This window comes from Monomorium pharaonis, chromosome 3 (assembly GCF_013373865.1).
Source record: "Monomorium pharaonis isolate MP-MQ-018 chromosome 3, ASM1337386v2, whole genome shotgun sequence".
NCBI lineage: Eukaryota > Metazoa > Arthropoda > Insecta > Hymenoptera > Formicidae > Monomorium > Monomorium pharaonis.
The window spans coordinates 29179103-29191631 of NC_050469.1; the positions used below are offsets into that span (position 1 = coordinate 29179103).

The 12529-nt window shown below is 32.0% G+C and overlaps 1 protein-coding gene across 1 annotated transcript; it reads left to right on the plus strand.

The window, feature by feature from the left end:
• Nucleotides 1-6465: 6465 nt before the first annotated feature.
• On the plus strand, nucleotides 6466-12529 carry LOC105829181 (glycine-rich cell wall structural protein). Its single transcript, XM_012667852.3, has 5 exons — nucleotides 6466-7395; nucleotides 8320-8381; nucleotides 8775-9115; nucleotides 10135-10930; nucleotides 11078-12529. The coding sequence occupies exons 1-5, from the start codon at nucleotides 7378-7380 to the stop codon at nucleotides 11220-11222; spliced, it is 1362 nt and encodes a 453-aa protein (XP_012523306.3). The 5' UTR covers nucleotides 6466-7377; the 3' UTR covers nucleotides 11223-12529.

The window sequence follows — 12529 nt, forward strand, 5'->3', positions numbered from 1 at the left end:
CACAGTAATCAGTAAGACTGATTACTGTGGTGCTTAGTGTTTTAAGCATTATTTCATTCTTACTGTTTATAAAATCTTAAACAAAGATAAATAATGTTTAGCATACACTATTTAATTATCAAAGTAAACATAACCAGTTTTATTGACTCTTAACTATACCTAAATAAAATCCAAATTTTAATAGATTTTAATTACCCGTTTCATACGTTCAAAGATATTTCTAACACAGTGTCTTTAAAATCATAAACTTTTAGAACTTATAGTTCTCTGTCAGTAAATCAGTTTCAGTAACTCTAAGAAAACGAAAGTTGAAAACAGTAATAAAATCAAGCAATTATAAGATTATTAAGCATGAGAGAGTAGTGTGAAGTTACAGAAATATTTTCTTAGTCTTTTTCTAGCAAATTTTACTTTCTCTTTGTTTTAAACAGAAATGAGGTGTAAATTTGTTTGCAAAATATTAGACGTTTTGACAAATTTTATCAGATAATTTGTCTATCTCATTTATATATAGATTATTTATATATGTGCATTGTTTTATTTATAATATTACTTAAAAAAAGTTAACATAGTGTCTGCATGAGCATTAACAATTTTTTTAATGTTTGGATATTATTAATTTTATATTTTGTTACATCATAATTTTATATTTTCAATTTATTATTTTTACAAATTTATTTAATATTTTATGATTTTCGATTAAAAAAAGAAATTGTAACAATCGCTGCGCAAATTTTTAAATACAGGTAAAAAGACAAATAGAACAATTTACATTAATGATATTGTTGAAAAATCAAAATGTTAACAATTTGTGCATTGTAAAAAAAAATAAAAGTAAAATACTTTTATAACAAAATGTTGTTTTTTAATTAAATTCATAGTGTTCCTAAGAAATTTAAATTCAGTTTATTTTATCATAGCTGATTTTTTAAATTTACCAAAGAATTTGTGAAAAGTTATACGAGAACTTTTCAAAAGCATATTACGTGTAGTGGATGACACATTGCGCATCATTACAATTTCAAATATCTAAGATTTATGCGTGTAATAACATAATAATGTCATTTCTAAGATTACATAGATGTAATGATATTTTAGAGGCTCATAGGACAGACTATTAATAATTATTCTCACAAACATTATTGTGCTATGTATAATTACAGAACCGAATCTCAAGTTGTAAATATGATAAAAATACCGAATGATAAATTTGTTAGTGTAAAATATTTCATTACAATAATTGTTATTTCTGCTAACCAAATAATTTTTAAGTTTTTTTAATCGTATGTGACTTCTTCCGTTAATACGTGAAAGATGAGAAATATTATTCTAACGTACATATTGTTATAAGATGCATATATCTAATAATATTTAAATATAAAATATTCATTAATATTTTTGTGTAAAAAAAATAAAAAATGTATGACAAAACAAATTAGATTAAATAATAATAATCCATCATTTCCGTCATTTCTCAACTTAATAAGTAAATTGTAGCAAAAAAGTGTTTTACCATTAAGTTTTTATAATTATTCGCATGTGAATACGATAATTATTAGATAAAGTTACTAAATAATAAGTCAGAATTAAATATAAATATTTCAATGATGAAAATCGACAAATTAAAATATTTTAATTAACCAGTGTTAAAATTATAATTTTTAAACTTTCTTTAAATTTAATGTGTTGAACAATTTAATAAAAAGACGTTCACAAATTTATAATTATACGGCATATAATTAATAATTATACGGTATTTACTTGTATTTATTTAATCTGTAGCTAGAACGAACGTTTCCGTGTAACGACAACTGCCACATCAATGATTGCTTCTTTTTTGTAGAGAGTAATAATTGCATGTATTTACGGGTAATAAATATCCACGACGACAGTTAAATCCGACTGGTCGGAAACACGCGCCGTTTTCACAGTCGAGCGGTCATGAAGGCGGCTATAAAAATCGGCCGCCTCGTCTGACACTCAAGCAGAGTATAGCCAGGAGATCACGGTCACCAGCGGAGATCGCATCCTCTCTCGTTCCGGTTACTTTCACTGGAAGACCGATGACCGGTTGAACGTTTGAAAGTCGAGAAAGCCGTTCTCCGCGATCGCGCCGTCTATATGCTGTATAGATGCCGCTCACGGTTGTAATCGACAACAAGGGAATCGATGATGGCAGAGAATAGGGAAAGTGAAAGGGCTGCGAAATAAAGGGGGAAATAAAAAACAAGATTTCGCGGTAAGCGAATCAAACTAGGTTTTTGTCGGACCGGCACGTCACACGAGTGATGATTGTCTGCTCTAGGATGTAGACTCCGATTAACTTTCTTATAAAGTTTACGAAGTTGTGATTTGATTGCCAAATTTCATAGAATAATTGATCGGTTTTTATCGCGGTTTTATATGTGCCAAAAATTCTTTTCAATTATTAATTCTTTTAACTTCTTTTTATAGTGTTCGTCACATAATTCTTAATTTGCTTCTAACATTTATATGTCGTATATTGCCAATGATATCATTTGATGAATTTTTTTCATATAACGGTTATATATGATAACAAAGTAAATTTAAAAAATTAAATAGATTATATAAGATTAATGCAAAATCGATTTGTTGGTTTTTAATCGATCTCTGTATTAGATAAAATAATCTTTTCTTTAAAAAAGGGAGTTAAAATTTGCTGAAAAAAACATTGTATTGAAGCCCAATTTTATTCTAATTTCGCTAAAATTTTATTCTTAACTTTCTTTAATAAATATAATAAATTTTTCGCACATTAATATAATTTAAATCGATATTTCCAGAAGTGCATAATAGTTTAAAAGCAACGTTTACTTAAAGATTTCTTGTTATTTAAATATCATGTGTGCTCAATTGCACGGCGGATCGTTTTAATTCCGACTGCGAACGGCTTATCTTGATCTTGATCGTAAGGTAAGGTCGTTCGATGCACCTTCACCACGGTTTCTCGCGGAAGTATATGAAAGTAATAGATAGATGTTGTCGATCGAACCGTGGGCTGCACTGCAACGCATCATTTGATACACGTAGAAGGAAGTTTAAAATGCGGATAAAATTTCTATCATGTAATCGATGCGCAACATTCATCGAAAGACACACTTTTTGCAAATAAATATTTCGAAAATGTTCGTAGATCATCTATTAAGATAAATAATAATTTATTCGGATGTTCGCTTTAATTAATTGCAACAAAACAGCTACATACTAATTGCTAATTTCTGCAACTAACTCGTGCAATGTTTTTACACGTAAGCTAATATACGTTTTGTTTGAAGAGAGCGACATTCGCATAGTTATATTTTATGATAGTAGAGAGTTTAATGTGTGAGACAGCCGTCGGCTCTTTAGCCGACGGAAAGGTATTTTCATATTTTTACGAGGCATGACGGATATTCCTGTCTACTTTCGTTGTCTAGTTAGTATTAGATTATTTTTACAGTTATTGTTTGAAAATAATGCATCGTCAAATATCGTGACAGACATTGCGTTATTAACAATAACGTATGAAATATGATGTATCATGTTTTTACAGACTAACTCTATTTCATGCGGTGATATGTTCATGTAGATTATTAACTAATTAATTTGTTATCTGTTAATTGATTTACGTTAAAAAAAAAAAAATAATTTCATATGCTTCTATGCAGAAATACGGTCTGCCTAAGTGAAAGTTATGCGACAAAATCATTTCTCCAGGAAAAGTTTTATTATTGACATATCTAAAATAAAAGAATGCCTAGAAATTAAAAGAGAGTTTCCTGTATGTACATTTTCCGTCGTAGCATCGGTATCAATTCCCGAATCTTAACGCGATCAGGAAGTAAAAAGAAAAACATTTTGCTTTAAATTATATTATTTCATTTAACAAAATCTAGTTTACTAGCTTTACTAAGATTGGAGGAGGGGAGGGTTGTATTTTTCTCATGGGTCATGAAAGCGCACGCATTAAATTGACGAGAGTGATATAACGGAGATACCGTGTCAATGCCAGCTTCTGCGGAATCAAGGCCAACAATTTGTCGTAAAAGGAAGTCGATGAGTACACTCCGCGTGGCCGGCCAACCACTTCGTCACGGAATTTGCTGTACGGGCTTGAACACGCGCGATAAGGGAAAAGAGTGAAAGGATAAGGAGCGGCACAATACGGCCGCCAGGAGAGCCTCTCACGGTTATCCGCCACGAGCAATCGTCTTTTCTCAACGGTATGCGATGCGTTTCCGTCTCTTCCCGTTCACCAAGCTCTCGGTCTCGCTCTTACCCTTTTATTTTCACTCACTCTCCCTTTCCCTGCACCCTATCCTACCGCCCGCGTGTTCCTGCTACTTTCTATTTTGTTACCCGACAGTATCTACGCGCGAGATGTGCACGTGTGTACGAGAATCCATTAACGCGCCATACGAGGTAGATATGCGCGGTTAAAGAATCGCGAATTTTATAACGGTCGTCGTAAACTAGTTATTTGCTTTTCATTTGTGAACCATTCTTTAATCATCTTAATGGTTAAGCTTTCTTCAGTAAAAGTCGAGAAAAACTGATATTTGTCTCTATCCTTGATACCAATTCGTAACGGTCTGAATGTTTTAATTATATGAAAGATATTTAATTATCTTTCCTGGAATGACACATCTATGTAAATAAAATATCAACATAATACATCAGCAAAATAATGCTTCATAAACGAATTAAAAATACGTTTAGATAAAAAAACTTAATAATGTTATTATTTAACACATTTTTAATATAAACTTTACATATGTGTATAAAATAATATATTAATAATTTACGCTTACAAAGTTTTCTCAGAAAAAAGTTTAATAATTTATAATTAAAAATGTATGTCTTAAAAAATAATTTTGTCAAAAAATTTGGAAAAGTTAATTTTCCAACAAAGTCATAACTTTAAATTCGTACGAGGCTGTTTAAAATAAATGTAACTTAATGGCTTAGATGTAAAGGACACCTCGTTTAGAGACTTCTCTATGTTAATTAACGCTACTGAAGAGTGCGAGGTAAATCGCTACTCTGTGCTTTCACATGATTGCGGTGGCAAAGATCTCCCAGGGATTAAATAGTGAGTTGTTTGAGTATACTTGTTATTTCATTGTTTAAAATGTAGCAGAATTGACACGCGCATGTATTGTGTATAGTAAGCAATAATCCTGTACACTTTCAATGAAGTATGAAGATTTGAGAAAGTGGAAGCTCAAATTGTATTGAAATTCATTTGCATCTATTGTTCTTATAAACTCCTTAATTCTAGGTTAATAACGCAAATTCAATAGACTTTCTCTGAGTTCTTTTTCAAAGTACTTTTTAAATCTATTAAAACAAAAAACAAATTATTTTGAGTAAAAAAAGAATATTCTTTATAATTATTACTTTTAATCAGCAAAAAAATGATGTATATAATTTTTTTCTCTTTCTTATAAATTTTCTTTAATTTATAAGATATTTACAGTAAATCTATTTAAGAATAAATTATTTATCATCTAGATAAATTATTTTAATAAATATGTTTGTTCTGTTAACTATCAATTCATTTATCACACAATTAAAATCATATTTACTTGATTTTTTATATAAATATTTATTAAGTATATGGAATAAATATAATATTTGTTTAATACTTTTTTTCATAAGAAGTAATATAATTCTTTTAGTTAGCCATACGTATATATATATATACTAATTTTAATTTAAAATTATAAGTTGATTAAACAAATTGTGCTTACTTTGTTTCTTTTTATATAATTCGTTTCTTAGTAATATAAGATAATATCAAGTGTAAGATAACATTTTTTGCCAAAAAAAACCAATAATATAAATTGAAAGAATATTTTTAAATAAATAAGATAAAATTTAAAATAATATACAAATAATTTTTTTCATCTTGTAATTTCATTACTAAAATACTTTGCGGTAACTTTACAATTACAATACAATATAAATGCGCTATTGCACGTAATCTGTAAGGTGCAATTACATCAGAGAAGAATCTAAATTACTTTCAGCTCTACGATGTTTTTGCATTATCTGTGTTATACTTAACATACCGATTATACATTACGTGTATGTTCGTGCTTGCGGTAGATATCCGCGATTGATTAAAATCTGTATGCAATTCATTGATTGAACTATGGATATAATTAATTTCTCATGTAATACATGTAACAACGCGATAAATGATTATTAATCAGTTAAATCGCAGTTAAGTTAATCATCATATGTATTAATACATAGACACACAGCACATACACAAAATAATTCAGTAGTTAATACTTCCATGAATAATGTATTTCAGAAGAGTTGATATAACACGGTTTATATGCGTCATCTAAGAAAAATGTATAATTGTCTACATTAATTAATTAATTAACTAATTATCTATAGTAAAATACATTTATTAATAAAAATTGAAGAAATAATTTTAGATTGTTTTTTTTCTTATTTTAGGTTGTTTTCTTCTATACGTATATTTTTTTTCAGGCTTGAAATATTTGAACAAAGATCCCACAAAGAGATATCTGTTTCTATCCTATTCTCTAGTTCATTTTATTTTGGAAATCGGGGAAAGTGTTCTGAAAACCGGAAAGTTACCGATAGCAATTTATCTACATCCATTGCCAACTGCAGTAGTGGAAGTCTTAAATAATACAATGTGAGAAAAAGAGTATTCGCATCTTATATTGATTAATACACGTGTTAATCTTACAAATTTTACACATCAGCGTAATAAGAAGTATCATAGTTAGAGTGACCAATAAAAATCTATCTTCTGGTTTTCCCTTTCTTTTGGTTCCTAGAAATTCGTATAACGTGAAGCATTCGCTGCAGAATCTGCCGATTGCAAGACCACCGCACTGCAGTACACATTACCGAAAACATAGCCGGCGGCAATCAATCATCGTAAGTATCGATACATATATATATATATATATATATGTCAGCAAGATCGAGAAAGCTCAAACGCGAATTTCTCTAGGACCTCTGTGTGGGTCACGGCCGGTCTTGTTCGCAGGAACGCATCGCGCGCTTACATGTAGTGAGCATCATTTGGCGAGGTACATGATACTCCGGATATGCGGCAAGGGGGTATATGCCCACCACATTTCGTACGTCACCGCATCGTTCGGTTTCTTTTCGAATGCTCCTTCGAGAGTACACTCCGGCGGTACCGCAATACTTTATTTCATCCCCACTCGCGTTCTTCCGGTGCTTCCTCCCGCCCGGTATATATACAGGTAAGACCGCGGCCGCAAATATATGACAGTGTATATCGGGTCGCCGCGTGGTGAGCTGTGCGTGGGATAGGAGGAAGGAAAAGATTCGGCGGCCGGCCGCGTCCTGGATACCAGAATGGAACTCAAACACGCTGTAAGAAATAAAAAAATGGACAAAAACTGTCGTTTCATTGAGAAATTAATACAGGATTAGATGACTTTGCGTGCAATCAATGCTTAAAAGTGAATTTGTTCTCAGTGGATTTTTTTTTCATTCAAATCTGCGCGAATAACATTGCAGTTTCGTGTACACAAGAGAGAACCCGTGTACAAAAGTACACGGGAAAGAAGAAGCTGTCGTAATAATTAGAAACCTTGGCTCAATAATATTTTTAGAAAAGCAGTTCTTTGCGTTAATTAAAATTTTTAAAGTTGCATGAAATTAGTGATTATAATTAATAAAATTTGTATCATAACACGACAAATTTTTGTTTGGTATAATAAAAATAATTTTCTATTAAAATTAATTTAAAATATAATTTAAAGTTTTTAACCAAAAATGTTTGCAATCCACGTATTTGTTATTGTAAAAAAATTTCATTATTTTGACGATTTTAATTAACAATTATTTTTAATCTTGTGTTTATTTTATTACTATACATATAATTTATTAATTTTATTAGTATAATAAAAAAATTTGCTTAGTTACAAGTAGTAAATTAAATAGCAAGTTAATTTTTCTAAATCAAGCAATGCGTTCATTTTTATGCATAATATAAATTACTCTCTGTACATATGTATGTGTATTTTATATATATATATATATATATATATATATATATATATGTATTTACAACTAAAGGCTTGACAAATATGAAAATTACATATGTAATCTTTTCGGTTTCTGTATAATATTCAAGAATATTCACAAATAATGCTTGTAATATTAAAAATAAAAAAATTTAAATTATAAACTCTAATTTTCCTATGCGATCTAATTTAATATTATATTTATTAGAGTCATACGTCTAAAAATTAAAAAATTGGTGGATTATTAAGGAGATTTATTTAATTGCAGATAGAGGTCTTCATTCTTGCAAATATTCTATCAGTAGGCCTCGCAACCTTCGGACATGAGCAGTGAGTTTCAATTATATAAAAATATTTATAAAATTATTGCTATATTAATCGGTAAAATACATATACCTATTGCTTTGTAAAATTTAACTTTCAAGAAATAGAAAATACTCTTTTTTTGTCATGACAAAATAATTGTTCATGAGAAATACTATAGTATAAAAATTTTTAATGTTCCTAATTTATATCACCGTATATCAGCCTACTGAATACTAATGAATAATTAATTTACGTTCGTATGTAATTAAGTTAGTCAGGATACAATTAACTCATATTGAAATGAGTGAAAGAAACTGCGATATAAGATTCTTTGTACGTGTAATTACCGACACCTTAGGAAGAACGTTAATTAAGAGCGCGCCGTTCCTCATTTTAAGCACACTCTTCATATTTCAGTGTACATATAAGGATACACTTGCCGGAGGTAGTGCAGCATCATGAAAAGCAAATCATAAAATATGAGGATCACGGCGGGGGCGGTCATGGAGGTGGCGGAGATGACGATCATCACATAGACGTCTCCGGTCCTGGAGGTGACATAGGAGGTGGCCATGGCGGAGGTTTCGGTGGAGGTTTCGGGGGTGGTTTCGGAGGAGGTCATGGAGGTGGTTATGGAGGAGGCGGTGGTTTCGGAGGCGGTTTTGGAGGAGGTCACGGAGGAGGTCACGGAGGAGGTTACGGAGGAGGAGGTGGTTTCGGAGGAGGTTTCGGAGGTGGCGGTCATGACGATATCGGAGGTGAGGCGATATAAAGATATATTAATTCTAATTACATATCCATTTTGTGTCTATTTTGTGTCACTTCTTTTATCCAGTTTAAATTATTAATTATTTACTTTATAAAATAAACTTATATATGTGTAATGATAGAATATTCAAAGACAGACCATGTATATACTAAGAGAAAAGAATGTATTACTTATATTCTTTTCTATTGGCATATACATAATCTCTCTCTTTGAATTCTGTCAATACACTTTATTTTATAAAGTAAAAAAAAAAGTTAGAAATATTATTAAGCAATTATTTACAACATTATTTTAATAAAGATTATTTTAATAAAGATACAATTATTACAACAATATTTTAATAAAGATTAATTAATAATAAAGATTATTATAACATTTTAAATTGTTTAGAAATTAGAAAGTTTATTAAATTCAAAAATTTTAATTTATACTAATATTTAGTCTCAGAGAAATGGTATTTATATGACATTGTTTTAACGTAATTCATTCAATTACATTGCTTCTTTGAACTCTTTTAAAGAGCAGACTAAAAAATTTGATGTAACATATGCTAAAAGATTTGTCGTCTTTTTGTTGCTTTCTTTCAAAAAAGTAAATCTTGCACAATAACGTTTAACAATTAAAATCCTTTTAATTGTTACTTAGTTCACCATGATATAAAAACTACATACTTACTACGAAGAAAAGGCAATACGATTTTAAGTCTATCTTTGCATTTTGTATGTAGAAAAATATGTGCAGAAGTATATGTGGATATTTGTGAGAATATCTCACATACTTGTTACTTTCACTCATTATTCCTACAGTATTGTCTCTTAAACGCGCATAGCTAATTATGAATATAATTCTAAACATGAATAAACTCACTCTGTGAGTATCTTGATTAAGTAAAAAATTTCGTTTTTCTTTCTTTTCCCTTTCCTTTCCTCTTTATTGTTCTTTCATATTCTATCATATTTCTTCTATCATATTTACTGATAAGAAAATTCATAATCAAAAATATTTTAGGCGGCGACGTCATCATAGATCACGGCGGTGGTCACGGAGGAGGTGGCGGAGGCTTCGGCGGTGGTGGCGGTTTTGGAGGTGGTCACGGAGGAGGTGGCGGTTACGGCGGAGGAGGTGGCGGAGGCGGCGGTATCATTATAGATCATGATGACCACGGCGGTGGTGGCGGTTTTGGAGGAGGACACGGAGGTGGCGGTTACGGCGGCGGTGGCGGTTTTGGCGGAGGACACGGAGGTGGCGGATACGGCGGCGGTGGCGGTTTTGGCGGAGGACACGGAGGTGGCGGTGGTGATATAATCATCGATCACGGAGGACACGGGGGCGGAGGAGGCTTTGGAGGAGGAGGGGGATACGGAGGTGGCCACGGTGGACATGGCGGAGGAGGATTTGGAGGAGGAGGAGGCTACGGCGGCGGTGGTGGCTTTGGAGGTGGTCACGGAGGTGGCGGAGGCGGTGGGATTATCATTGAACATGATCACGGAGGTGGCGGAGGTGGCGGCGGTTATGGAGGCGGAGGACACGGAGGCGGCGGTTACGGAGGAGGTTTTGGCGGAGGACACGGAGGGGGAGGCGGTGGTTTAATCCTTGACCACGGAGGACACGGGGGAGGAGGTGGTTTTGGAGAAGGAGGGGGATACGGAGGTGGCCACGGCGGACATGGTGGTGGAGGGGGATTTGGAGGAGGAGGCGGTTACGGCGGCGGTGGTGGCTTTGGAGGTGGTCACGATACTGGTGGCGATGATCACCATATTGGCTCCGGTGGTTATGGCAACAGTATATCCGATTTTGGTAGCAGGTAAATATCATGTTGGGTTTATTATGCTAATATTAATTAATTGAAAGAAATGATAAAAATCTTAGAACGAGAATGTGTAAGAAAAATTCATCAAATATTGTACATGATTTTGCATACGTGATATAAAACCTATTATGTACATTTCAGTGGCCATGGTGGAAGCAGTTATAGTTCTGGAGGTGGTTTTGATTCTTATTCAAGCGGCCACGGCGGTGGCGGTGGCGGTGGCGGCGGCGGTGGTTACGGCGGCGGTCACAGTGGTGGTTTCTCCGGTTATCACAAAAAGAAATAGGAGAAATCGCACTGTGGCCAATATGTTGGGCATTGCAGACACTTGTAGCCGTATGTTTTCAATCGATCGATACAAATTTCGAAAAGAAGTCGTAATGCTGCCACTTTTAATTGTGTGATACACGATGGTATGCGAAAAAGAATTTATTACTTTTTATTTTCTTTGTATAAATTTATCAGACCGTAATTTTTCGTTTACAGACTTTTCGAATTTTACTAGAAATTTTTGACAGATAACAACGACAAATATTCTTCAGGGAGTATGTCAAACTATTTAACAGGACATAAACGAGACTATTTTACTGACTATACAGCACAAACGTTGTTACGCGACAAACGAAAACGTAACGAAACGACGACAACGCAACTAACGTATACGTAACTAATATTTATATTTTTCTACTTCATTGAAGTCATAATATTACCAAGGTTCGTCAGAAATAATCTTTTTAAATAATAATAAGAAAAAAAGGATATCGACCAGTATACGAAGGCACAGCTAATTAAAGAATAACCTTATTCTTTGATAAGTTGTAATATCTGGCCAAAGTTAGTAAAAATTAATCTGATAAAATAAAGTTACTCTCTCTCTCTCTCTCTCTGCTATTATATAAATCAAACTATTATATAAAATAGACATGGACTTGACTTAACTAATACATTTATGACGCTGTGAAACTAGACTATTTTTTTCAATTGTTCATAGAATAAATTAATGCAGTCAACTATTAATTCAAATAAACGCTGACTTGACTCGACTCATTTTTTCGATTAGACAGATTTATATTATAATACGAAAAGAACATTACAAAAATACTATAAATAATTCTTTGTAAATATTACAAATAAATACTCAAAGTTTTTACTTACGATAAATCCCAGTTTTTACGTATATACATTTTATTATAATTCAAGTTATTGAATCTATTGCTGGGAATACAAGATTTCGGAAATAGATATAATAAAAAATGGAAAATTAACAATTGAAATTCAAGTGAGCGTTAAAGCAGATTTTAAGACACCTTTAACTAGTTTGTGATAAAAGCTATTGATCGCATATCATGTGATTACGATTCTGCTATATATTTTTATTCTTTTTAAAAATATTTTTATACCTCATTGTTAAACCCGGCACGCACCTGAATTTAAACTTTCACGTGCCCTGCTCACCAGCACATTTTACAGATTATACACGATTTTTGCGATCAAAGCAATACTATATAATATATCTTTGTACATATAATACATCTTGTAAATAGAGCATTTTTGTACTATGATTGTTTCAATAAAATTTTTATACGTTTTTAA